Here is a 26,241-nt window from a genome sequence, read left to right as displayed (position 1 = left end):
GCTGCTTCACAAAAAACCAGCGGAGCGCATTATATGAGCAGGCAGTCAGCTAAAGAAGGGAATCAATAAATATCTATAATCGTAATAAATGAACAAAAAATAGCGTACAAGCCGCGGATTAATAAATAAAGGAAATGGGTACCTGAACAGTAAAGTAAGTCTCGAATAGCTACACAATAACTATAACAATCGTAATAAACAAACAATAAAACAGTACAGAACCGCGAAGCAAGGAGAAACGACGGCCTTATACGGCGTTAGTTTATAAAGCAACGGAGAAGCTGTGTGAAGGCAGCTACACAAAAAAACAGCAGAGCGCCACACTCTGAATGTATTCCTTGCATCACCGTTATACCCTCTGATCTCCCATTTCAATTCAAATGCCTCAAATTTCCAGTAAGGCTCTGCTTCGCGATGACAATTAATAAGTCTCAGGGACACACCCTACAAAAGGTTGCCATTGATTTGAGGAAACATTGCTTTTCTCCTGGACAACTGTACGTTGCATTCTCAAAAGTAATCTCAGTGCACAGCTTGGTCATATTACAACCGGAGTGCTGAACTGACAACGTGGTATACAAAGAGATCCTTAACAGATAGTTATTGGTATATTTTCCCTCAGTTTAAAAAGGTTTTCTTTTCTTCTTAATAAAAATTTAATACCAGTTCTTATAAGCTGTGAAGTCTTGGGATTTTGCTATATACAGTATATATATATATATATATATATATATATATATATATGTACAGTAGATCTGTATATATATATGTATATATATATGTGTCTGTGTGTGTATGTATGTATATGTATGTGTGTATATATATGTTGATATGTGTATATATATATATATATATATATATATATGTAGATCTGTATATTTTTATATATATATATATATATATATATATAATATACAGTGGTGTGAAAAACTATTTGCCCCTTCCTGATTTCTTATTCTTTGTCACACAAAATGTTTCTGATCATCAAACACATTTAACCATTAGTCAAATATAACACAAGTAAACACAAAATGCAGTTTTAAGTGATGGTTTTTATTATTTAGGGAGAAAAAAAAATCCAAACCTACATGGCCCTGTGTGAAAAGTAATTGCCCCTGAACCTAATAACTGGTTGGGCCACCCTTAGCAGCAATAACTGCAATCAAGTGTTTGCGATAACATGCAATAAGTCTTTTACAGCGCTCTGGAGGAATTTTGGCCCACTCATCTTTGCAGAATTGTTGTAATTCAGCTTTATTTGAGGGTTTTCTAGCATGAACCGCCTTTTTAAGGTCATGCCATAGCATCTCAATTGGATTCAGGTCAGGACTTTGACTAGGCCACTCCAAAGTCTTCATTTTGTTTTCTTCAGCCATTCAGAGGTGGATTTGCTGGTGTGTTTTGGGTCATTGTCCTGTTGCAGCACCCAAGATCGCTTCAGCTTGAGTTGTGAACAGATGGCGGACATTCTCCTTCAGGATTTTTGGTAGACAGTAGAATTCATGGTTCCATCTATCACAGCAAGCCTTCCAGGTCCTGAAGCAGCAAAACAACCCCAGACCATCACACTACCACCACCATATTTTACTGTTGGTATGATGTTCTTTTTCTGAAATGCTGTGTTCCTTTTCGCCAGATGTAACGGGACATTTGCCTTCCAAAAAGTTCAACTTTTGTCTCATCAGTCCACAAGGTATTTTCCCAAAAGTCTTGGCAATCATTGAGATGTTTCTTAGCAAAATTGAGATGAGCTCTAATGTTCTTTTTGCTTAACAGTGGTTTGCGTCTTGAAAATCTGCCATGCAGGCCGTTTTTGCCCAGTCTCTTTCTTATAGTGGAGTCGTGAACACTGACCTTAATTGAGGCAAGTGAGGCCTGCAGTTCTTTAGACATTGTCCTGGGGTCTTTTGTGACCTCTCGGATGAGTCGCTCTGCGTTCTTGGGGTAATTTTGGTGGCCGGCCACTCCTGGGAAGGTTCACCACTGTTCCATGTTTTTGCCATTTGTGGATAATGGCTCTCACTGTGGTTTGCTGGAGTCCCAAAGCTTTAGAAATGGCTTTATAACCTTCACCAGACTGATAGATCTCAATTACTTCTGTTCTCATTTGTTCCTGAATCTCTTTGAATCTTGGCATGATGTCTAACTTTTGATGTGCTTTTGGTCTACTTCTCTGTGTCAGGCAGCTCCTATTTAAGTGATTTCTTGATTGAAACAGGTGTGGCAGTAATCAGGCCTGGGGGTGGCTACGGAAATTGAACTCAGGTGTGATACACCACAGTTAGGTTATTTTTAACAAAGGCAATTACTTTTTCACACAGGGCCATGTAGGTTTGGATTTTTTCTCTCTCTAAATAATAAAACCATCATTTAAAAACTGCATTTTGTGTTTACTTGTGTTATATTTGACTAATGGTTAAATGTGTTTGATGATCAGAAACATTTTGTGTGACAAACATGCAAAAGAATAAGAAATCAGGAAGGGGGCAAATAGTTTTTCACACCACTGTATGTATGTGTCTCTCTCTCTCTCTCTCTCTCTCTATATATATCTATATATATATATATATATATAGATATATAGATATATAGATATATATATAGATATATATATAGATATATAGATATATATATATAGATATGCATATGTATATATGTGAGGCTGGGCATTGTCGTGCACCAGCATAGGGTAGGACAATGGGTCCAAGGATTTCATCCCGATACCTAATGGCGGTAGAGGTGCCGTTGTCTAGCCTGTAGAGGTGTTTGCATCCCTCTATGGACATGCCTCCCTAGACCATCACTGACTCTCCACCAAACCAGTCATGCTGAACGATGTTACAGGCAGCATAACATTCTCCACGGATTCTCCAGACCCTTTCACGTCTGTCACATGTGCTCTGTGTGAACCTGCTCTCATCTATGAAAAGCACAGTGTGCCAGTGGTGGACCTGCCAATTCTGGTATTCTATGGCAAATGCCAATCGAGCTCCATGGTGCCGGGTAGTGAGCACAGGGCCCACTAGAGGACGTCGGGCCCTGAGGCCACCCTTATGAAGTCTGTTTCTGATTGTTTGGTCAGAGATATTCACATCAGTGGCCTTGATGTACTTACTGTACAATCCTGGAGTTGTTGGACTACCTGTGCAACCTCTGTAGGATCCAGGCATCACCTCATGCTACCAGTAGTGACACTGACCGTAGGCAAATGCAAAACTAATGAAATAAACAGTCAGAAAAGATGAGGAGTGAAAAATGTCACTGGCCTCCCTCCACCTTATCATAAATCATTTCTGTTTTGGGGGTTGTCTCATTGTTGCCCCTCTAGTGCACCTGTTGTTAATTTCATTAACACCAAAGCAACTGAAACTGATTAACAATCCTCTCTGCTACTCAACTGACCACATCAATATCCCAGACGTTTCACTGACTTGATGCTTTATTCTGATTAAAAAGTGTTCCTTTCAAGCAGGCTTGATCTATACCTAATCTATCCTATTAATCTTAATAATTATAACTTCCAACGTAATAATAAGCTGCATGGCAACAACTCTAGGGGAAATAGGAAATTAAGGCCGAAGCTGTCTCACTTCCAGTTAAGACTATAAAATGACATCAAAAACTCAGAATCAATGTCTCCATCACGGGACAGTTAACTTCGTAAGTTGGAATGTTAAAGGCCTGAATCACGAATTAAAGAGAAAGAAAGTACTCTCTCACCTAACAGGTCTAAACGCTAAAATAGTATTTTTACAGGAGACCCACTTACTAAGCAAGGATCAGTTCCGGCTGGAAAAAGACTGGACTGGCCAAATGTTCCATTCTAGTTTTACAAAGAAAACTAGAGGTGTGGGAATTCTTATACATAGAACAGTACCATTTGTAGCATCAGATGTAATTTTGGATCCTGAAGGGAGATATGCAATGGTCATGGGAGACTTATCTAACTGTAAAATGATTTTGATAAATGTTTATGCACCTAATGTTGATGATAAGGAATTTATACAAAATTTATTTGCATCCATTCCCAATCTGAACTCTCATAAAGTTATAATGGCGGGGGACTTCAATTGTGTTCTAAATCCACTTTTAGATAGGACTTCCTCCACAGGGGGAACGACATCTAACACCGCAAAGATAATTACAAAGTTTATAACTGATCACAACTTATCAGACCCTGGAGGTTTTTAAACCCAAATTCAAGAACATATTCTTTCTACTCACCAGTGCATCATTGTTACTCAAGGATTGATTACTTCTTTATAGACAATAACTTCTTGCCTATGATTAAATCTTGTGAATACGATGCTATTGTTATTTCTGACCATGCACCTATGATCTTGGAGCTAAAATTACTAAGCCCCATACACTCACCCCGCAGATGGCGCCTCAACCCGCTTCTATTAGCTGACGAGAATTGTACGGAATTTATATCCAAACAAATCAAATTCTTCTTAGAGACAAATACATCACCTGAGATCTCTGCAGGAATACTCTGGGAAACTCTTAAGGCCTTCTTAAGAGGTCAGATTATCTCATATCTTTCCCACAGAAATAAATCCGAAGCCAAGAAAGTAGCAGAGATAAAAAGCGAAATTACTAAAATAGATGAAGAACACGCCAGACTACCAAGCGAGACTCTACATAGGAGGAGGCAGGCTCTACATTCAGAATTAAACCTCTTGACAACTAAAGAAACGGAACAACTAATCTACAATTTCACTTCTGAATAACGACGTTAAAATACTCTCTAAAATCTTAACCAGAAGGATGGAGAAAGTGCTCCCTCGGTAATATCACAAGACCAAACTGGATTTATTAGGGGCCGGCACTTATCTTCAAATCTTCGACGCCTGTTTAATGTAATATACTCACCAACTAAATCAAACACCCCAGAAATATTATTATCATTGGATGCAGAAAAAGCATTCGACATGATTGAATGGAAATACCTTTTTACTACATTGGAGAAGTTTGGGTTTGGCCCAAACATTTGTGCATGGATTAAATTACTGTATACTAACCCAGAAGCTTCAGTTTGCATCAATAACATTTGCTCAGACTACTTTAAACTAGAACGTGGCACTAGACAAGGATGCCCCTTGTCACTGCTGCTGTTTGCAATTGCCATTGAACCACTGGCAAAACATTGTCGAAATACTGATCAGATAAAGGGGATTAGCAGAGAAGGACTGGAACAGAAAATCTCATTATATGCAGATGACATGGTACTGTATATATCAGACCCAGAAAATTCTGTGCCTGCAGTCTTAGCAGCACTCACAGAATTTCAAAAGATCTCTGGTCTCAGAATTAATCTGAATAAAAGTGTACTCTTTCCAGTGAATTCTCAAGCATATAATATTAGATTAGACACCCTACCTTTTATCATTGCAGAACAGTTTAAATACCTCGGGGTAAACATCACAAGTAAACATAAAGCTCTTTATCAACAAAATTTAGCGCCTGCATGGAAAAAATTAAACAAGACTTGCATAGATGGTCAACCCTTCATCTCACACTAGCTGGAAGAATTAACACTGTTAAGATGAATATTCTTCCTAAACTCCTTTTTTTATTTCAAAACATCCCAATATACATTAATAAATCATTCTTTAGGCAATTAGATTCAACAATAACCTCATTTATTTGGAATTCAAAACATCCACGCATCAAAAGAGCGACCCTACAAAGACAAAAGGCAGAAGGTGGCATGGCTCTACCTAACTTCCAGTTTTATTACTGGGCAGCAAATATACAGGCGATAAGAACCTGGACACAAATAGAAGAACATACACAGGCTTGGACCACAATAGAAGTAAAATCCTGCAGTACTTCTTTGTATTCCTGCTATGCGCTCCAATAAACACGCTATCGGCAATATACAAATAACCCAATTGTGCTCCACTCACTTAGAATCTGGAACCAATGTAGAAAGCATTTTAAGACGGAGAAGCTTCTATCTGTGGCACCTCTGCAAGAGAACCATCTCTTTCAACCTTCACAAACATATGCAGTTTTAATATCTGGAAAAATTTGGAATTAACTTGCTTAGAGATCTTTATATAGACAACGTCTTTGCATCCTATGAACAATTACATTCCAAATTTAACATTCCAGCTACACATTTCTTTCACTATCTTCAAATCAGGAACTTTGTTAAACAGAACCTTCCAGATTTTCCTCATCTTGCACCCTCATCCATGCTGGAAAAATATTGCTCAATCTCAAGGACTTAGACTCCATCTCTACAATATATAAAATCATTTTACAATCCCTCCTTTCAAAGATCCAAGAGGACACTGGGAAAAAGATCTCTCAATTAATATATCAGAAAGGAGTGGAAAGTAGCAATGCAGAGAATTCACTCGAGCTCCATATGCGCAAAGCATACAATTATACAACTTAAAATTATATATCGAGCACATCTGTCTCGACTAAAACTCTCAAAATGTTTCCAGGGCATGATCCAACCTGTGAACGCTGCAATCAAGTTCCAGCCTCACTAGGTCACATGTTCTGGGCCTGCACCAAATTAACATTATTCTGGACAAAAATTTTTAATTACCTCTCAGACAGCCTTGGACTCACAATCCCTCCTAACCCATTAACAGCTGTGTTTGGGGTTCTTCCAGAGGGCTTAAAGTGGAGAAAGACAAACAAATTGTGATTGCATTCACTACACTTTGGCACGCAGACTTATTCTGATAAACTGGAAGAACCCAAACTCTCCTCTTTTAAGTCAGTGGGAAACTGATGTGTTATAATTTTTGAAATTGGAAAAATCAAATACTCAGTTAGAGGATCCGTACAGACTTTTTCAAAACATGGCAGGATCTAATCAGTAATATTTTAAAATAAGTTCATGAAGCATAGAGAATTTATTAATTTAGGTATGTTTAAAAGCTGTAAATTTTATGCCGTTTGGCTTGCTCTCTCTCTCAAGGGTGGGGATCGATCTGTTCTTAACTCTATTTTTCTTTTTGTAAAAACTTGATTGCTTTGTACGGAATGTAATAAAATTAATAATAATAAAAAAAAGTGTTCCTTTAATTAAAAGAGCAGATTCTTTTCTCTTAGGAGACTGTGTTCATTTCATGTGGGTAGTGACATCTTTCATATTCTACAAGTACAACTGTGATGACATGTGTGATTTTCTGTGCTGTGGTGTACTGGGCTGGTAACATCACCTCAAGAGAGGCTCACCAAATCAACAAACTAATTAAAAGGGCACTCTGGATTCACTGTGACTGCAAATTTTTCTTTCTTTTAGTAATTCTGGTGTATATTTGAAAGGGGCTGTTTGTCTTATAAAAATATGTAATTATTTACTAAGCTTCTGTTAAAATGCCAAATTTCTCCGGGATACAAATAAAGTACATTTGTTTTATCTATCTATATCTGGAAAGCTGAGCTGCTGAGAAATTAATTTATAAATATCTTTAAAAGTTATTCTGGTATAGAGCTGTTCATTTTCTCTTTTATTTTCACCAAAGACTCAGAGCCTTAGCCTTTTGACTCAAAACCAAGATGCTGCCTCTAGTATACTTGAGTTTGAATATTGATAAGCTCTACTGAGTTTGTATAAAACATGCTTTTATTGTATGTTTATGCTTTGGTAGCCTTGTGTAGTCATCAGTTTTGGAGGAACATCCTGATCTTGCCATGCCATTCTGTTGCTATATTTCCACACATATAAACAATGGTTTTATTGTCAAATGTGTTATGTATTGCAAGTTCTTTTATATGCCACTGTTAGCTGCATGTAGACCATATTTAATCTTCAACCTTCTGAAAAAAATTCAGGAAATGTTGATTTAAATTTGTTAATGTAATAACTTTAAATCACATTAGGTGATTGCATTCTTAAGTAAAATTCTAGAGAAGACAGTCATTATGCAGCTAAATGAGTACCTCAATAAATATACTATTCTTGATTAGTTTCAGAACAAATCACAGTACAGAAACTGCACTCGTTAAAGTAGTAAATGACTTGCGGGTAAATGCAGACAGACACCGTTTACCTGTTCTCATCCTCTTAGATCTGAGTGTAAGCATTTGATACCACTGATCACAATAACCTTAGAAATAGCCTTAGTCAATAGGCGGGCCTCTCTGGCAGTGTCTTAAATTGGTTTGAATCCTACCTGGCAGGTAGAAAATTCTTTGTTAGTTGTGGTAATTATACTTCAAAGACACATGATATTCTATATGGTGTTCCACAAGGCTCTAATCTTGGCTTCACTGCTCTTTTCGATTTACATTCTTCTGTTAGGTCAGATTATCTTGGGGCATAATGTGAGCTACCACAGCTATTCTGATGACACAGAACTGTATTTATCAATAGCAACTGATGACCCCAACTCTCTTGATTCACTGACACAATGTCTCACTTGTATTTCTGAATTGATGAGTAGTAATTTTCTCAAACTAAATAAGGAGAAAACAAAATTTTAGTGATTGGAAATAATGGATATAACCCCAGAGATGCAGTTTGTGGAATCTTTTAAAAATCAATCTTTTTCCCACGAGCCGGGAATATCTAAATCTTAAGTTTTAAGAGAAATTATTTTGTTCCGAAGTGGAATAAAAAGCGAAATTACTAAAATAGATGAAGAACACGCCAGACTACCAAGCGAGACTCTACATAGGAGGAGGCAGGCTCTACATTCAGAATTAAACCTCTTGACAACTAAAGAAACGGAACAACTAATCTACAATTTCACTTCTGAATAACGACGTTAAAATACTCTCTAAAATCTTAACCAGAAGGATGGAGAAAGTGCTCCCCTCGGTAATATCACAAGACCAAACTGGATTTATTAGGGGCCGCACTTATCTTCAAATCTTCGCCTGTTTAATGTAATATACTCACCAACTAAATCAAACACCCCAGAAATATTATTATCATTGGATGCAGAAAAGCATTCGACATGATTGAATGGAAATACCTTTTACTACATTGGAGAAGTTTGGGTTTGGCCCAAACATTTGTGCATGGATTAAATTACTGTATACTAACCCAGAAGCTTCAGTTTGCATCAATAACATTTGCTCAGACTACTTTAAACTAGAACGTGGCACTAGACAAGGATGCCCTTGTCACGCTGCTGTTTGCAATTGCCATTGAACCACTGGCAATACATTGTCGAAATACTGATCAGATAAAGGGGATTAGCAGAGAAGGACTGGAACAGAAAATCTCATTATATGCAGATGACATGGTACTGTATATATCAGACCCAGAAAATTCTGTGCCTGCAGTCTTAGCAGCACTCACAGAATTTCAAAAGATCTCTGGTCTCAGAATTAATCTGAATAAAAGTGTACTCTTTCCAGTGAATTCTCAAGCATATAATATTAGATTAGACACCCTACCTTTTATCATTGCAGAACAGTTTAAATACCTCGGGTAAACATCACAAGTAAACATAAAGCTCTTTATCAACAAAATTTCGCGCCTGCATGGAAAAAATTAAACAAGACTTGCATAGATGGTCAACCCTTCATCTCACACTAGCTGGAAGAATTAACACTGTTAAGATGAATATTCTTCCTAAACTCCTTTTTTTATTTCAAAACATCCCAATATACATTAATAAATCATTCTTTAGGCAATTAGATTCAACAATAACCTCATTTATTTGGAATTCAAAACATCCACGCATCAAAAGAGCGACCCTACAAAGACAAAAGGCAGAAGGTGGCATGGCTCTACCTAACTTCCAGTTTTATTACTGGGCAGCAAATATACAGGCGATAAGAACCTGGACACAAATAGAAGAACATACACAGGCTTGGACCACAATAGAAGTAAAATCCTGCAGTACTTCTTTGTATTCCCTGCTATGTGCTCCAATAAACACACGCTATCGGCAATATACAAATAACCCAATTGTGCTCCACTCACTTAGAATCTGGAACCAATGTAGAAAGCATTTTAAGACGGAGAAGCTTCTATCTGTGGCACCTCTGCAAGAGAACCATCTCTTTCAACCTTCACAAACATATGCAGTTTTAATATCTGGAAAAATTTGGAATTAACTTGCTTAGAGATCTTTATATAGACAACGTCTTTGCATCCTATGAACAATTACATTCCAAATTTAACATTCCAGCTACACATTTCTTTCACTATCTTCAAATCAGGAACTTTGTTAAACAGAACCTTCCAGATTTTCCTCATCTTGCACCCTCATCCATGCTGGAAAAATATTGCTCAATCTCAAGGACTTAGACTCCATCTCTACAATATATAAAATCATTTTACAATCCCTCCTTTCAAAGATCCAAGAGGACACTGGGAAAAAGATCTCTCAATTAATATATCAGAAAAGGAGTGGAAAGTAGCAATGCAGAGAATTCACTCGAGCTCCATATGCGCAAAGCATACAATTATACAACTTAAAATTATATATCGAGCACATCTGTCTCGACTAAAACTCTCCAAAATGTTTCCAGGGCATGATCCAACCTGTGAACGCTGCAAATTAGTTCCAGCCTCACTAGGTCACATGTTCTGGGCCTGCACCAAATTAACATTATTCTGGACAAAAATTTTTAATTACCTCTCAGACAGCCTTGGACTCACAATCCCTCCTAACCCATTAACAGCTGTGTTTGGGGTTCTTCAAGAGGGGCTTAAAGTGGAGAAAGACAAACTAATTGTGATTGCATTTACTACACTTTTGGCACGCAGACTTATTCTGATAAACTGGAAGAACCCAAACTCTCCTCTTTTAAGTCAGTGGGAAACTGATGTGTTATAATTATTTGAAATTGGAAAAATCAAATACTCAGTTAGAGGATCCGTACAGACGTTTTTCAAAACATGGCAGGATCTAATCAGTAATATTTTAAAATAAGTTCATGAAGCATAGAGAATTTATTAATTTAGGTATGTTTAAAAGCTGTAAATTTTATGCCGTTTGGCTTGCTCTCTCTCTCAAGGGTGGGGATCGATCTGTTCTTAACTCTATTTTTCTTTTTGTAAAAACTTGATTGCTTTGTACGGAATGTAATAAAATTAATAATAATAAAAAAAAAAAGTGTTCCTTTAATTAAAAGAGCAGATTCTTTTCTCTTAGGAGACTGTGTTCATTTCATGTGGGTAGTGACATCTTTCATATTCTACAAGTACAACTGTGATGACATGTGTGATTTTCTGTGCTGTGGTGTACTGGGCTGGTAACATCACCTCAAGAGAGGCTCACCAAATCAACAAACTAATTAAAAGGGCACTCTGGATTCACTGTGACTGCAAATTTTTCTTTCTTTTTAGTAATTCTGGTGTATATTTGAAAGGGGCTGTTTGTCTTATAAAAATATGTAATTATTTACTAAGCTTCTGTTAAAATGCCAAATTTCTCCGGGATACAAATAAAGTACATTTGTTTTATCTATCTATATCTGGAAAGCTGAGCTGCTGAGAAATTAATTTATAAATATCTTTAAAAGTTATTCTGGTATAGAGCTGTTCATTTTCTCTTTTATTTTCACCAAAGACTCAGAGCCTTAGCCTTTTGACTCAAAACCAAGATGCTGCCTCTAGTATACTTGAGTTTGAATATTGATAAGCTCTACTGAGTTTGTATAAAACATGCTTTTATTGTATGTTTATGCTTTGGTAGCCTTGTGTAGTCATCAGTTTTGGAGGAACATCCTGATCTTGCCATGCCATTCTGTTGCTATATTTCCACACATATAAACAATGGTTTTATTGTCAAATGTGTTATGTATTGCAAGTTCTTTTATATGCCACTGTTAGCTGCATGTAGACCATATTTAATCTTCAACCTTCTGAAAAAAATTCAGGAAATGTTGATTTAAATTTGTTAATGTAATAACTTTAAATCACATTAGGTGATTGCATTCTTAAGTAAAATTCTAGAGAAGACAGTCATTATGCAGCTAAATGAGTACCTCAATAAATATACTATTCTTGATTAGTTTCAGAACAAATCACAGTACAGAAACTGCACTCGTTAAAGTAGTAAATGACTTGCGGGTAAATGCAGACAGACACCGTTTACCTGTTCTCATCCTCTTAGATCTGAGTGTCGCATTTGATACCACTGATCACAATAACCTTAGAAATAGCCTTAGTCAATAGGCGGGCCTCTCTGGCAGTGTCTTAAATTGGTTTGAATCCTACCTGGCAGGTAGAAAATTCTTTGTTAGTTGTGGTAATTATACTTCAAAGACACATGATATTCTATATGGTGTTCCACAAGGCTCTAATCTTGGCTTCACTGCTCTTTTCGATTTACATTCTTCTGTTAGGTCAGATTATCTTGGGGCATAATGTGAGCTACCACAGCTATTCTGATGACACAGAACTGTATTTATCAATAGCAACTGATGACCCCAACTCTCTTGATTCACTGACACAATGTCTCACTTGTATTTCTGAATTGATGAGTAGTAATTTTCTCAAACTAAATAAGGAGAAAAACAAAATTTTAGTGATTGGAAATAATGGATATAATGAGGTTATTAGAAATAAACTTGATGCATTAGGATTTAAAGTCAAGACGGAGGTAAAGAATTTAGGGGTAACTATTGACTCTGACCTGAATTTTAAATCACATATTAATCAGATTAGATAGATAAATAGATACTTTATTAATCCCAAGGGCAAATTCACTTACTCCAGCAGCAGCATACTGATAAAAAACAATATTAAACTAAAGATTGATAAAAATGCAGGTATATCAGATAATAACTTTGTGTAATGTTAACATCCCCCCAACTCCGGGTAGAACTGAAGCTAATACAATCGGCTCTGTCCTCTCTTGCACAGAGCATCAGTATTGGCAATCCAGTCCAATTTATCATCCAGCTGCCCTCCCAGGTATTTCTAGGTCTGCACCCTCTGCACACAGTTGCCTCTGATGATCACGGGATCCATGAGGGGCCCGGGCCTCCTAAAATCCACCACCAGCTCCTTGGTTTTGCTGGTGTTCAGTTGTAGGTGGTTTGAGTCGCAGTATTTAACAAAGTCCTTGATTAGGTTTCTATACTCCTCCTCCTGCCCATTCCTAATGCAGGCCACGATTGCACTGTCGTCAGCGAACTTTTGCACGTGGCAGGACTCAGAGTTGTATTGAAAGTGTGATGTATATCGGCTGAACAGGACTGGACAAAGTACAGACCCCTGCGGCGCTCCTGTATTGCTGACCACAATGTCAGACCTATAGTTTCAGAGATGCACATACTGAGGTCTGTCTATAAGACAGTCCACGATCCATGCCACCAGGTATGAATCTACTCCCATTTCTGTCAGCTTGTCACTAAGGAGCAGAGGTTGGATGGTAGTGAAGGCACTAGAGAAGTCCAGAAACATAATTCTTACAGCACCACTGCCTCTGTCCAAGTGGGAGAGGGCATCCTCCGCTCCCACCTTCTCCTGGTATGCGAACTGCAGAGGGTCGAGGGCGTGGCGGACCAGACAGCATTTTTTCACTTAAGAAATATAGCAAAAGTTAGACCTCTCAACATTGCAAGATGCTGAGAAATTAGTTCATGACTTTGTTTTCAGTCGACTAGATTACTGTAATACACTCCTCTCAGGACTACCCAAAAAATACATAAATCGACTGCACCTAATGCAGAATGCAGCTGCTAGAATCTTAACTAGGAAAAGAAAATTTTTATTTTTAATTATTTTCTTTTAAATAATTCTCCTGGATTTCACTTAAATATTGCTGGCCACAAAAAAGATACAAAGTATAACATGCACTATCAAGCTTTACATTAAAAGAATCTGAAATTTTGCGAATCATGTACAGTATATTTTTAAAATCTATTGTCCTATTTCTACCTAATTAAATTTCATTTAATATAGTACATACCCATTCCTCAGCACTGGCATTTTTGTCCAGTTTGTTCAACACATTTTCTACTCGAGCCAGGCGTCCAGACAGTGACAGAAGCAAATTTACAATTTTTTCTAGATCACCAATGAACATCTTGTACTTGTCAAATTCATTGGGCTTACAAAGATTCTTAATAAGTGTTTCCATTTCTTCACCCAGTGACATGTTTTGTAAAATGTCAGAAGAAAGGCTCTTTCTAGCACTTCTTAGAACCTCCAACTTGCTGGAAATTCTGTTCACTAGTTCCATCTGCCAAAAATGAGAAAACAGCCAATTAAACACTCTAAATCAAACACAAGTGAAATAAAACACAATTTAGAAGGGCATTTTAACCATGATATAAACAGAGATAATCTACAGTAATGTAAACTTTCAGGGAGTGACTACCACTTACGGCGTACATTTCCTCTCACATTGTATGCTTGTACTGACTTCTTTATTTGCATGAGCATTAACATATCAAACTCAAATGTTGTAGCAGCACTAAAATAATTAAATTGTTAAAAGGCATCCACAGAAAATGTATGGTCTGGAAATTTTGAGTTGAGGTTTCTGCTCATGTACATATTATTTTCTTTTAAATGTTACCTCTTTATCTGTATTTAACTCTGTTGTTATAGCATATTAATTTATACAAATTACAAACATTAAAGCATTGCCACACATTTATATTCAATGATTTCATATGTAGAGTATAATACACATATATTTCAGTTCCTTAAAATGAGCTCAACAATCACCTAACTAGGCCCTGCCAGCAAGAAGAATACACCACCTTCTGACAATCTGGTTTAGGCAACCTATACACATAAAGGAGACGTTTACTTATTTTAGCATATGTTTACATTATCGATAATGTTGTGTTAGGCATTCTGTTCAGGTTTGCCCATACCTACACCATACATGTTCTAGATTTTAGAATATTTCCATTATTGTGTTTATCCCTTGTTAGCATGTTAAGCAATGAACAAACTGCAGTCTACAAGTGTTTTATTGTTCGTAAACCCATTACACTGCAGCAGTTGGTCAATGTCCAAAGGGTAAATATTTAATTCAAACTGTTTAGTCCTTTTTATTTTTTGGCAGTTAGCTTATAAAAGCAGGCCTTTTAAGACTTTTAGCTGCAGCTCAGTGGCAGAATAAAAAATGTCAGAAACACAGAATTTGCAATGTTTTTTCTATACAGAAGATGTAAATAGTTGCTCATTAATACTAAGCACACAACCTTTAGGAAATACATAAACTGCTTGCAAAAATACCTTTTTCTCATTCATTGCCAAGGAAATGACTTCCTCATCCTTCTTCACCTCAATCACAGCCTGCAAGTCCTGCCTTTCATGTAGTATCTTCGCTTTAGGACTGAGGGTGTCACTGGAAGGACATGCTGAATTATATTTATCCAACTTCCTAAACACATAAATGATAGTATTAAAATAACATGGAATTATCTTTATCCAACTTCCTAAACACATAAATTATAGTATTAAAATAACATGGAAACAACAATGCTATGAAAATTAATATTACACATTTTACGGTTTCTAAAATCTATCAATACACAGTGTTTCATTTTGATTCTTAAAATAGTGAAAAACAGAAATTAATTTAACTAAGTTTAAAAACAAAGGGCAAAGCAATAATCTTTAAAAAACATTTCCTAAAATACAGTATTTAAGGATACAAATGTCATTTTCAATGTAAGTTTTATATTTAAAAAATAAAAACAACCTAACAAGCAAACAAACAGAATATATTTAAATAACTCACTTTTTTTAAAAGAAAACTACTAATAATATTGATTCCTATCCAGGATATGGAGAGCTAACACCTTAAATACTGCAATACTGGAATAAAAATGAATCTAGTACCTTAAAAGATTCTTAACAATATATGGTAAACATTTTAATATAATTGTTGAAATATCCATGGTGGCGCAGGTCCTACCTGCATGGATTTTGCATGTTCTCCTCGTGTCTGTGTGGGATTCCTCCCACAGTTCAAAGACATGCAGGTTAGCTGTATTGGCAAACCTAAATTGTCCCTAGTGTGTGCTTGGTATGTGTGCCCTGTGGTGGACTGGCACCCTGCCTGGGGTTTGTTCCTGCCTTGCGCCCTGTGTTTGCTGGGATTGGCTCCAGCGGACCCCCGTGACCCTGTGTTAGGATATAGCGGGTTGGAAAATGACTGACTGTTGAAAGATCACAACATAACAAATCCTCAAACTTGCTTTATCCAGTTCAGCATCAACAGTTCTGGAACCTCTCCTCTGAAAATCTGGACCAAGTAAGGAAACAATGCTGGGCAGAATGTTAGTTCCCAGCAGAGCCCACTAAAGTCTGTGTCAAATTTAGATGACTTTTCCTGGGATTTTCATTTACATAATCTTAGCCAGTCAGAGGTGCACTGCCATCCACTCAATCCTCTAATGTGACATTACCTATGGCTGAGACCAACTAGACTGTGACTGGCTAGGTTAAAATGAAACTAGGTTTGATTTTCTTGTTAGATGGAGGGGCAGGCTGTATATGCAGGAGAGCTGACAGCCAATGAACCAATGAATGCTCATCAGAAAGTACAATACACAGAATTTAGCAACTAGGAATAAGGAAAATACTTATTTGAACCTCACAAGCACAACAGAAGCTTGTTTGTTTTATGTCTAATATTTTATATACCATACCAGGTGGAAAAGGAGAAATAAAGGGCAGAGATTGCTGCTAAACTCGCCACAGCAGTTAATGCTATGCATACTGGTCCCATAAGGATAAAAGGTAGCTTGGGCAAGTTAGAGGAAGTGTGGTATAGTGGGTCCACAACTCAGAAAAAAGTGTCAGATTTTTAAATAGATAATCGTGCCCTGAATGTGCAGGCTTAAATCGGGTGTGTGTCAGTTTGTTTTGCTCCGTGGTTAATCGGGGAACTGTCTGACCGCACCACATCCACATGCAGAGGCAGCTGGTTCAGTCAGTCACCTCAATGATGCCATGGAGAGAGCCGGTCAGCAATGTTCCTGAGAGGAACGAATGGAGGGCAATTGAATTGCAGGGCCACTCCTGGTGAGCACTCAAAGAGCAGGAGCAATCAACTGCTCCAAGTAGGCTACCGAGAAAATGTTGCTGGGCTTGCTGGGTCCTCGTTAAAGGCTGAGGCATGGCAGTGAAGGACAAGAACAGGTTTAAGAAATTACTGCGTAAGCACAGAATAGAGGAGATGTCAGTTTTGAAAGGAGGCACAAGAGGCTTGTATTGGTTTTAACCTCATATTTTAACATGTTTGGATTCATTTATTCATATTTTAACATCAACTGTTAAACTATCACTGTTTTGATCAAGAATTATATATTGACTTACTGGAAGACATATGCACTGCACTTTTATTTGATTTTTGGAAAAATTTGTGATGTGCACTGAGCACATTTGCACCTACTCTTGCCATTCTGTGTCCTCATTGCCCATGACATGCTCATCCTCAGACATGACTATTGACAACCTGGGCTTAAAAGATTTTAGAGCAGCTGTAACCCACTCGGGTCTTCACATAACATTCTTCTGATGTGACAGCAATTGACCTATCTCAGAATGCAGACTAAACATTCTAGTCAATTATGCCCAAGCATGCTCTGTAAATTCCCAGATCTTTCATGTTTACTATCCCCATGGAAAAAATATATTTGCATAGTAACAGCATTAATCATAACTTCTCACAAAGAAATGCCTTTTATTGAGAAACTTGCAGAATACTCGCGCTTCGCAGCGGAGAAGTAGTGTGTTAAAGAAGGTATGAAAAAGAAAAGGAAAAATGTAAAAAATAACGTAACATGATTGTCATTGTAATTGTTTTGTCACTGTTATGAGTGTCGCTGTGATATATATATAGCAAAATACCCACGCTTCGCAGCGATGTTGTGTGTTAAAGAAATTATGAAAAAGAAAAGGAAACATTTGAAAAATAATGTAACATGATTGTGAAAGTAATTGTTTTGTGTATTTGGCGGCAGCGTCACAAAGTTGTTTTCGTCTAGCTGCATTAGAAAATGTACCATGACATCTGACCGCCTCCTTTTTACTGTTTTCTCACAGCTTGGATTGCTGCTGTCATAATGGGTTTGAGTCTATATATATATATATATATATATATATATATATATATATATACATACACACATATATACATATCTATATACAGTAGATATCTACATATACACATATATATATACATACCTATCTACATCATATATACACACACATACATAAATACACACACACACACAAATTATATATATGTGTGTGTGTGTATGTATGTATATGTGTGTGTGTGTGTGTGTGTGTGTGTGTGTGTGTATATATATACACATACATACAAACATACACACAGGTATATATATGTGTATATATATGTATGTGTCTATATGTGTGTGTATAGCTTTGGTCACTGAGTGCAAGGGAAAAATTAATAAAATATAGTGTAAGTTATTAAACAGTAAAACATTAACGTTTTAAGAAGTACAGGTACATTGAGCACTACTGGAGTGGTTGCGGGTAAACTACATTTTAAAAAACGGTATAACAGAACAGGTAAGTAGTACTAACAGCAGCTAAAATGTATATGGATCATCTCTCAGTAGTAGATCCATTTTGAAAGGCGCTACACGACGGCTGTGGTATAGAAATTACATTTTCTATGTGAACGTTCAAATTTCTGCCTCTGGTAATGTGCCTTACCGGTATTACCAGAAATTTAAAGAAAATTTTTTTGTGTCCTCTGCAGTGTTTGGTTTGGGATAAAAGGAAAAAAGGTGTAAAGAAAGGAAAGTTGCCTTTTTCTTTTATATAGTATAGAGAGATGTGTTCGCTGATGTTATGATTGCCTTTTGGGGACAGTCGCGGTGGGTCTTGTGTAGACTGGTGAGACGTCCCTGCCATTAATCGGCTGTGATGGCAATGTCAGTCCTCCACTCGTGTGCGTGTCTTCATAATCCGAGCTGAGGACCTGATAATCGTATACATGCAAAAGAAAGTGTGAATCACCTTAATATTATTTTGCCGTGGTGTAGAAAAGGGGTCCCGTGTTTGCACTTGTCTGGGCTATAGCGCAGGTGGAGGATGAAAAAAATTAAAAGTGCTCACTTTGACTTAAGGCAGAAGCGCAGTCAGCGTCTCGAAGGCCGGCACAGCTATGCACGCGCCGGCTGCTCGACTTTTGCTGGGTAGGAGACCCCAGTTTTTGTACACACGTTCCACAAATGAGACACACGGGTTTACCGGCAATGTCAGTAAACATATACTCAGCCTCCCATCGGTTTTTAAAGGCTCTATGTTCAGAATCACCTTTTCTCTTTGGCATCGTGTGGGCTAGCTTGGCAATAACTTGTAGCATCATAAGCTAGACTTGATTAACGTGGTAAGTGTTCGACAAGGCAGCTGAAGCGCTGGATTATGGGATCTGTAGTTTATTGTGTTACCAGCGCTTCATACCCCCGGGCCATTAATAGCAATAATGCAGTATATACAGTAAAATGATCTTGCGGGCCGGACATAATTACACGCCGGGCCGGATGTGGCCCGTGGGCCTTGAGTTTGACACATATGGACTAAATAGAACTTGAAAAGAAATATTTTTTGGAATGTGATCGCGCAAGTCAGATCGAGTTGACGCACACTACAGTACATTGAGCCCGCGTGCTATTGTGGTTTTGCTTGTGTGCCTCAGTAAGTTACCGTCCCCTCGCTTATACTTTTTTACCGTTCATCTAATGAATACACTGAGTATGGCTTTACCAAAACAATCACTGATCGCGAATAAAGTATCCATTATTCATGAAGTTTCAATAGGCAATCTGTCTTTATGCGTAAACCGCATGTGTTTTCATACGTCTCAAACTAAGGGGATGCGAGGTTAAAATGAATCGAGAAGCGCGCATACATACTTAGTGCATCCCCTCTCGGGAATCGAACCTCGTATGTCAGCGCTACAGGCGAAGGCTCTACTATTGCGCCACGGCGTGTGGTTTGTCTATTTGAGCGTAGCAGTGTAATTCGGTTTTTGTTCAGCACTCTTTGGAACTGTTGCTTTTTGTCTGCGCACTGCGTCAGTTCACGTGAGCAGCTAAATATGGTTTTATATGTCACTCGCTCGCTTCTAATTGTTTCGCTGCCTTCTTAATTATATAATGCATGTTTTCTTCAGCGCGTTTTGTAGCTCTTCCTGGTTTTCTACGTAATGCGTGATTACGTGAGAGGCGTGATGATGTCACACGAAACTCCGCCCCTCACGGCTTTCGAGCTGATCTCCATTACAGTAAATGGAGAAAAATAGCTTCTAGTTATGACCATTATGCATAGAATTTCGAAATGAAACCTGCCCAACTTTTGTAAGTAAGCTGTAAGGAATGAGCCTGCCAAATTTCAGCCTTCTACCCACACGGGAAGTTGGAGAATTAGTGATGAGTGAGTCAGTGAGTGAGTGAGTGAGTGAGTGAGTCAGTGAGGGCTTTGCCTTTTATTAGTATAGATGACAGACTTCACTTGTCTTTTTAAATGGAACATTTCTAAGAATCAATTTGATATGCTCATTTACTTACTTATCTTCTTGCGAAGTTTGGAATATTAGTCTCTTTTTTCGATTCCTCCAGAGTTGGCTTTGTCTGAGCGCTTCACTGTCTTTGGGAAAAATTCCCTCCATAAGATCCATTGTTGTTTTCAGGGTAGTGTCTGGATCAAGGATGTGTGCAAGAGACTTGTCTTTAGTAATAATCTCCTTGGCAAGTTCTTCAGACCTAATATCTTCTGCTGACTTCTCCTTTATTACTGACAGCTGACTCTTAGGCTGCACACTCTTTACTGAGTCGTCAGATTCAACTAAAGGCCTGTTATCTCTTGTTAAAGACTCAGTTATATTCTGCTTGCTATTGTTTAGGAGTGACTGATGGCCTTCCGTGCAGGAGGATGTGATATCGGTGGGGTCTGCATCATTTACAACCGAGAATTCAAGCACTAAATCTACATGTTTCCTTTGAAATGGTCTGTCAATGTCTGTAGGTGATGCCCTCAGCTCTTCCTTCTTCTTGTCATCCACAAAAACCCTAACATTAAGAAATAATGGCAATTACATATTGTTATGTTTAAGATACCAAAATAACTTTAAGTACATTTTATATGAAATACATTTTGGATTTCATTTTTCCATGTCTTTTTGTTTATTTTCCTCATTAGAATTACAGTAAAAATTGTAGATACACAACATATCCTGTTTTATAGTACAAAAAACAATGCAGCAAGTACCAATGATCAGAGGCAACGTTTTAGCAGAAACATAATTTTTTAGTCTATTTCAGGCCTCTTGGAACCATTATGCTTTACCACCTAACTAAATAGTTTAGATTTAGGGAGCAGTTGAAACATTAGTAACCCTTTTTAGTTTAGGTAATGCACAAATGCGTCTATTATTCATTTACTCTTATATAACAAAGGCTTCTTCTGGTGACACTTACAAAGCATCAGTAAAGTGGTTAATCATCTGTGCAGTGTGGCCTACTAAAATAATTTCACATTGGAACAGTCAGAAATGTCTGAAGTGAAATATGAAGTATGTCTTTTGAAATTGTATCCTTCAGTGTTTGGCCTGTGAATCTCTCATATTCATATATAATTTTACCAGCTTATCACATGGCACACAACACAGTGATAAGTAACCTCTCTACTGATACTTTTCTAAGTGTCATTAACACCAAAAGAAGCCTTTGTTAAGGTCTTGTTACGCAGCATTAACAGATGCATTTTTGCAGTACCTAAAGTAAACTAAAGTGTTACTGAAATACTGAATTGAAAGAGATTTTAGTGATTTCTTTTGTGAAATATCACATATGCAATGCTAAACTATGACACAGTTCAAACTGAAAACCATCAATCTAACACTTTCCCCTCTAAAGTAAAGTATAATATCTTTTCAAGGGGATAGATAGCAGTATTTATTAATTCCCTGTTATCTTTCTTATCATCATTTTTATTTTATACTAATTACTCATCTTGCACATTGTCACAAAAAATAAGTAAGTATAAAATACCTCTGACTTTGGTTTTCCTGAGGAGAGGAGTAGAATGCTCTGTCTGTTTGCTTATGTGCAGTAGGTGTGGATGGTTCTTTCAAACCGTTACTGTGCAAAGGGATTTCACTGTAAATTTCACTGGGAAGATCCAACACATTGTTTGACTGCGCTGAGGTGTCAGGAATAAACACATCATCATCATCCTGAACAGAGGAGGGGGAAGAAACAAACTGTAGCTGTGACTCCGAAATTCTCAAAGAGCAGAGTGTGTTTGATCGAGGGGATGTGGGGCTGCTTGTTTCTGTCTCTGTCTCAGAGGATGAACTGTAGGTTTCTTTTGCTTGGTGTGTATTTTGAAGAGGACTGTTTTGTACAGAGAGGAGATCATCCTGAGATGAATTGATCCATTTAAATTTGGGAAGTGGGGGTCTCTTGGGAAGTTTATTTTTATTTAAGTTGTCTTCTGGTGTCAAGTTGACTTGAAAAGTGCTTACATCTTGACAGTTACCATCATATCTCTCAATTATATTTGAAGGTAAAGGGGCAGAAATCTGCATTTTGGAGGGTTTATTACTGAAGATTTGATTGTGGCTTGATAAAAGGCTGGAATTGGAACTTCCATCTAACATTCCACATTCTGCCAGATCTGATTTAGCATTATGTTCTAAGGTGACAGTATCAGGCTTCATGCTTGAAATATTATTGAATCCAAGGGAAAATTCTCCTTTGCATGTCAATGTATTGCTCGGAGACTGAGAATTATGCTGCATTTTAGTGCTCCCTGCTTGACAGAAAACTGTAGATGTTTTTGGTGTATTTCTGTACTTGTCTTCATTTTCTAGGTATCTAAAAAAAAAGACATGGGTTAGGCATACTACAGCATAAATACAAAAGGGTTGATTAATATTGAAGCAGTTTATACCATGCCTTGAGTGCTATGGATAAAACTAAACTGAGTATTCTACATTTCAATACTAGTCCTATATCTTCAAGCAGAGAAAGACACAACATCAAGGAGATACTAATAATATGGTCCACCCTCTCTCACTCTTTTTTCCTCCAAAATCATCTGTTACAAAGGACTCCTTATACTGTATGTGCCTTGTTCCTACCTGGTCAGACTTTAAATATTGTTATTATTGTAAGCATTCTACATCAGCTATTCTTCATACATCAAATACCACATGAAAGGTACTCCGTAACATCTTATAACTTATAGTATTGGAAATGCATATCACTGCATATAATCTCAGATATGTGGTAAGAAAAAACAAGAAAACACAGAATTGCATGCAATTTTATTGATTAAAGTTTAACTTCCTTAAATACCAATTCAGTTCATATTCTCATTACTGTAGTTTTTTTCTTTTATTTCCAATTTAAGTTCCTCAGCTGAATTGGAACTAACATGACCTTGAGTCTGAATCCCAGCTGTTATCACCAGATTCACACATATCCAGCAAAGTCGTGGCAAGGGGTGGGTCAGCTCATAATTGAGGAATGAAGCAAATCTAATGATATAATCACATGGAAAGTGCCTAATTGTGGAAATGTGAAGTTAGTGGGTCTACTAAAACCACATTTCATTGCCTCAAAAGAATCAGTAATCAGTAACTTTGTCATAAAGTTGGTTTCTGAAGCCAAAGTAATGATAGTTAGTTAACTAGTATAACAACAATTTTTTTTTTTTTTTGCTTTGGCTATTGGTAACATGTTTTTTTAATAATTTAGGTTTGGAAAGGTGGAAAAAGGTGGGTTCCTCAGAAGATGTTAAAAACACTTTAAGAATCTGACTAATTCTGTTATATCCAGTGGCGGTTTGTAATGTAGGGCACTCAGGCGCCATCCCCCCATAAATTAAAAAAAAAAAAAGACTGTCTACTTAAATTAATTAGGTAATTTGAAATAATCATGAAATAAATTTGTCTGTTTGCACAATGTGCCTGGTGTCAGCACATGTCAACATTCATTAAAAACTGGTTCGGACTTGTATTTGTTTAATTTCTGTCTATGTAAGTCCTTGATCTTATGGCAAGCAGGTGACCTGTGGCTGCCCTTTAATTGGTTGCTTTCAAATTTTTTCAGGGACACAGCTCTCTGCGGCCAGGACACTCCCACCTTTATTTGCAGAAAATTAGTATTGTTTTATGTTTTTTAATCTAATGTGATTGGACAATCATTGATACACTATGTCATATTGATGTCAATGGTTCACAGTTCACAACTGTTATTAATGTTAAGCAACTACAGATAAGTGAGCGCAACTTTGATGGCAACTTCATGTGGAACTTCAGAAATGAAAGAAAATGTAGTTATTTCTTTAAAGAATCGCCCCTTCATAATTTGTTCACTTGAAGAAAAGAAGATAAAGGAGTTTGGATCGGACTGAACTAACACAAGAATTCAAGGATGTGCTTACATACGGTTTTTCCAGCCCTTATTATGATAAATGGAGTTGACTAACTGAGTATAATTTAAGTAATGCCTTTTTTTGCTTTCCCTGTGTTGGTACTAAAACGTTTTGGATAATGATGGGGGTATGAGATCTAAAACATCTTTCTGAGAAATGCAAGTGGCATGAAAGTAGCAGTAGTCATCTAGACAGTAGCATGAGGCAAAATTTTCTTTGGCCGGCTTAGTGTTGCTGAACAGCTAGATGAAGGCTATGGGATTGGAATTAGAAGGCACAACTGTGACCAAAAATTGGCACATCCTGTCCAGAGGAATAGATGAGATACAGTATATATGTGTTTGTGGTTAGTAGAATAATAGTGTGCCTTGGGATCATTTTGGTTACAAAGAGCAAGCCACTACAGAAAAAAAGGTTGGTAAGCACTGCTCTAGACAACAGTACAGGTATGTGGCTCATTTTTTGTCAGGCTTAGTAAAATCATAAAGTATTTGAAAAATTTTCAGGCCTTAGGAAAGGAGGAAATATATGTATCCTGATCGTAAAGACAGAGTAAGATTTAGGCTGGACTTGTCCTTTGGGTGTAGTACAAGACAGGTTTGGGAGTTGTTATGTTTTAAGATATGGGGGTCTATGGATCTTACAATGTGAATTTGTGCCTAAGTGAGGTAAGCCTGGCAGACTTGCATAGGACTGAGCAGACTGGCAGAAAGTGTAGAGTAAAATTAGTGAGGAATGACTATGTGGGTGAGGTAAATGATAAACTGGGATGCAAAACTTGTGAAAAATCAGAGGACTAGTGACTGTATGATGTGGATTTATGGAATACAATGGAAATGGGCAACGACTGGCACTCTATTAGCAGAAGCAAAATTGGATTAGACTTATGCTATATATGTGTTATACGATAGACAGACGTCCATGGAGATTACCGAGGTGGGGGTGCAGACATTATGGTGTGGGTTTTGGCAGAATGGGGAACTGGGCAAGTTGGCAGAGGATTTTGGCAATTTAGAGACAGGTATAGTATAAAATTTGGATGGCAGGTGCACCTGTTCCTTTCCACATCTATAGGGCAAGTTATGGGAAGAACAAGGGGACTGCGGATGTCACAGCCTGAAGTTTTGGAGCACAGTAAAAATGGGAAAGTTGGCATCAGATTGGGCAACATCAAGGAGAGGGTATAATTCATTTTAGCCTGGATTTGTCCTATGGGTCTGGTACTGGACAGGCCAATATGTGCAATGACACTATGATGAGGACCACTTTAATGAGGGCTCCATTTTTGTGGAATGACCTGATAAATTTCAAAGGTGCTATATAATAAATAGATGTGAATGGCACTATATAATAGATATGTGTTGCTTTAGTTTGACTCAAATCCCCCACCCCAAAAAGCTTTTGTTTCACCTGCCACCACTGAATATATCTGGTAGTTAGTTCCTGCATTGTACATTCTCCTTAGGTAATAATAGAGAATGATCAGATAATAAGCACAAATCATAAAAACTACCGAATTAAACAGAGCCCTTGAATTGTTTTTGTCAATCTAAATGCACATTATTTGAGTTGTTGATTTTTTTCCCTGGGAGAGAACAGTAAAAAGTGAATTAACAGTGAGAATCACTTTCACCTTCATAATATTCACTGTACCTGCTCTGGGTATCAGCAGAAGAATCAAGATTCTTAGCTGAGTCGTCAAACAACTTACTCACTGCTACTGCAAAATCCTGAAAGAGAATAATTTGCACATTTTACTGAGGGTACAACTAACAAGGAAAAATACAAACATAACATAACATTATTAAAGTCATTTCATCTAATTAAGGGTTCCCAACAGGGCCAGAGCTTATCCTGTCACTGCAGGTATAAGGTGAGACAGTCTTGGACAGAGCCAATAGATCTCACAG

General features: G+C 37.3%; 1 protein-coding gene across 4 annotated transcripts in view; it reads right to left on the bottom strand.

Annotated features, from left to right (window-relative positions):
• shroom3 (shroom family member 3) overlaps window positions 1-26,241 on the bottom strand; it is a 333,442-nt gene that overhangs the window by 11,567 nt on the left and 295,634 nt on the right. For all 4 annotated transcript variants that reach the window (XM_039758806.1, XM_039758808.1, XM_039758807.1 and 1 more), the window contains 5 exons: window positions 25,985-26,061; window positions 21,940-22,767; window positions 20,458-20,958; window positions 15,137-15,284; window positions 13,854-14,126 (listed from right to left, as the gene is read on the bottom strand). In XM_039758806.1, the coding sequence (XP_039614740.1) occupies window positions 13,854-14,126; window positions 15,137-15,284; window positions 20,458-20,958; window positions 21,940-22,767; window positions 25,985-26,061 (1,827 nt within the window). The remainder of the gene's footprint in view (window positions 1-13,853; window positions 14,127-15,136; window positions 15,285-20,457; window positions 20,959-21,939; window positions 22,768-25,984; window positions 26,062-26,241) is intronic.

This window comes from Polypterus senegalus, chromosome 7 (genome assembly GCF_016835505.1).
Source record: "Polypterus senegalus isolate Bchr_013 chromosome 7, ASM1683550v1, whole genome shotgun sequence".
Taxonomy (NCBI): Eukaryota; Metazoa; Chordata; class Cladistia; order Polypteriformes; family Polypteridae; genus Polypterus; species Polypterus senegalus.
The sequence above is the reverse complement of the archived record's forward strand: the minus strand, read 5'-3'. Positions and strand labels throughout refer to the sequence as shown.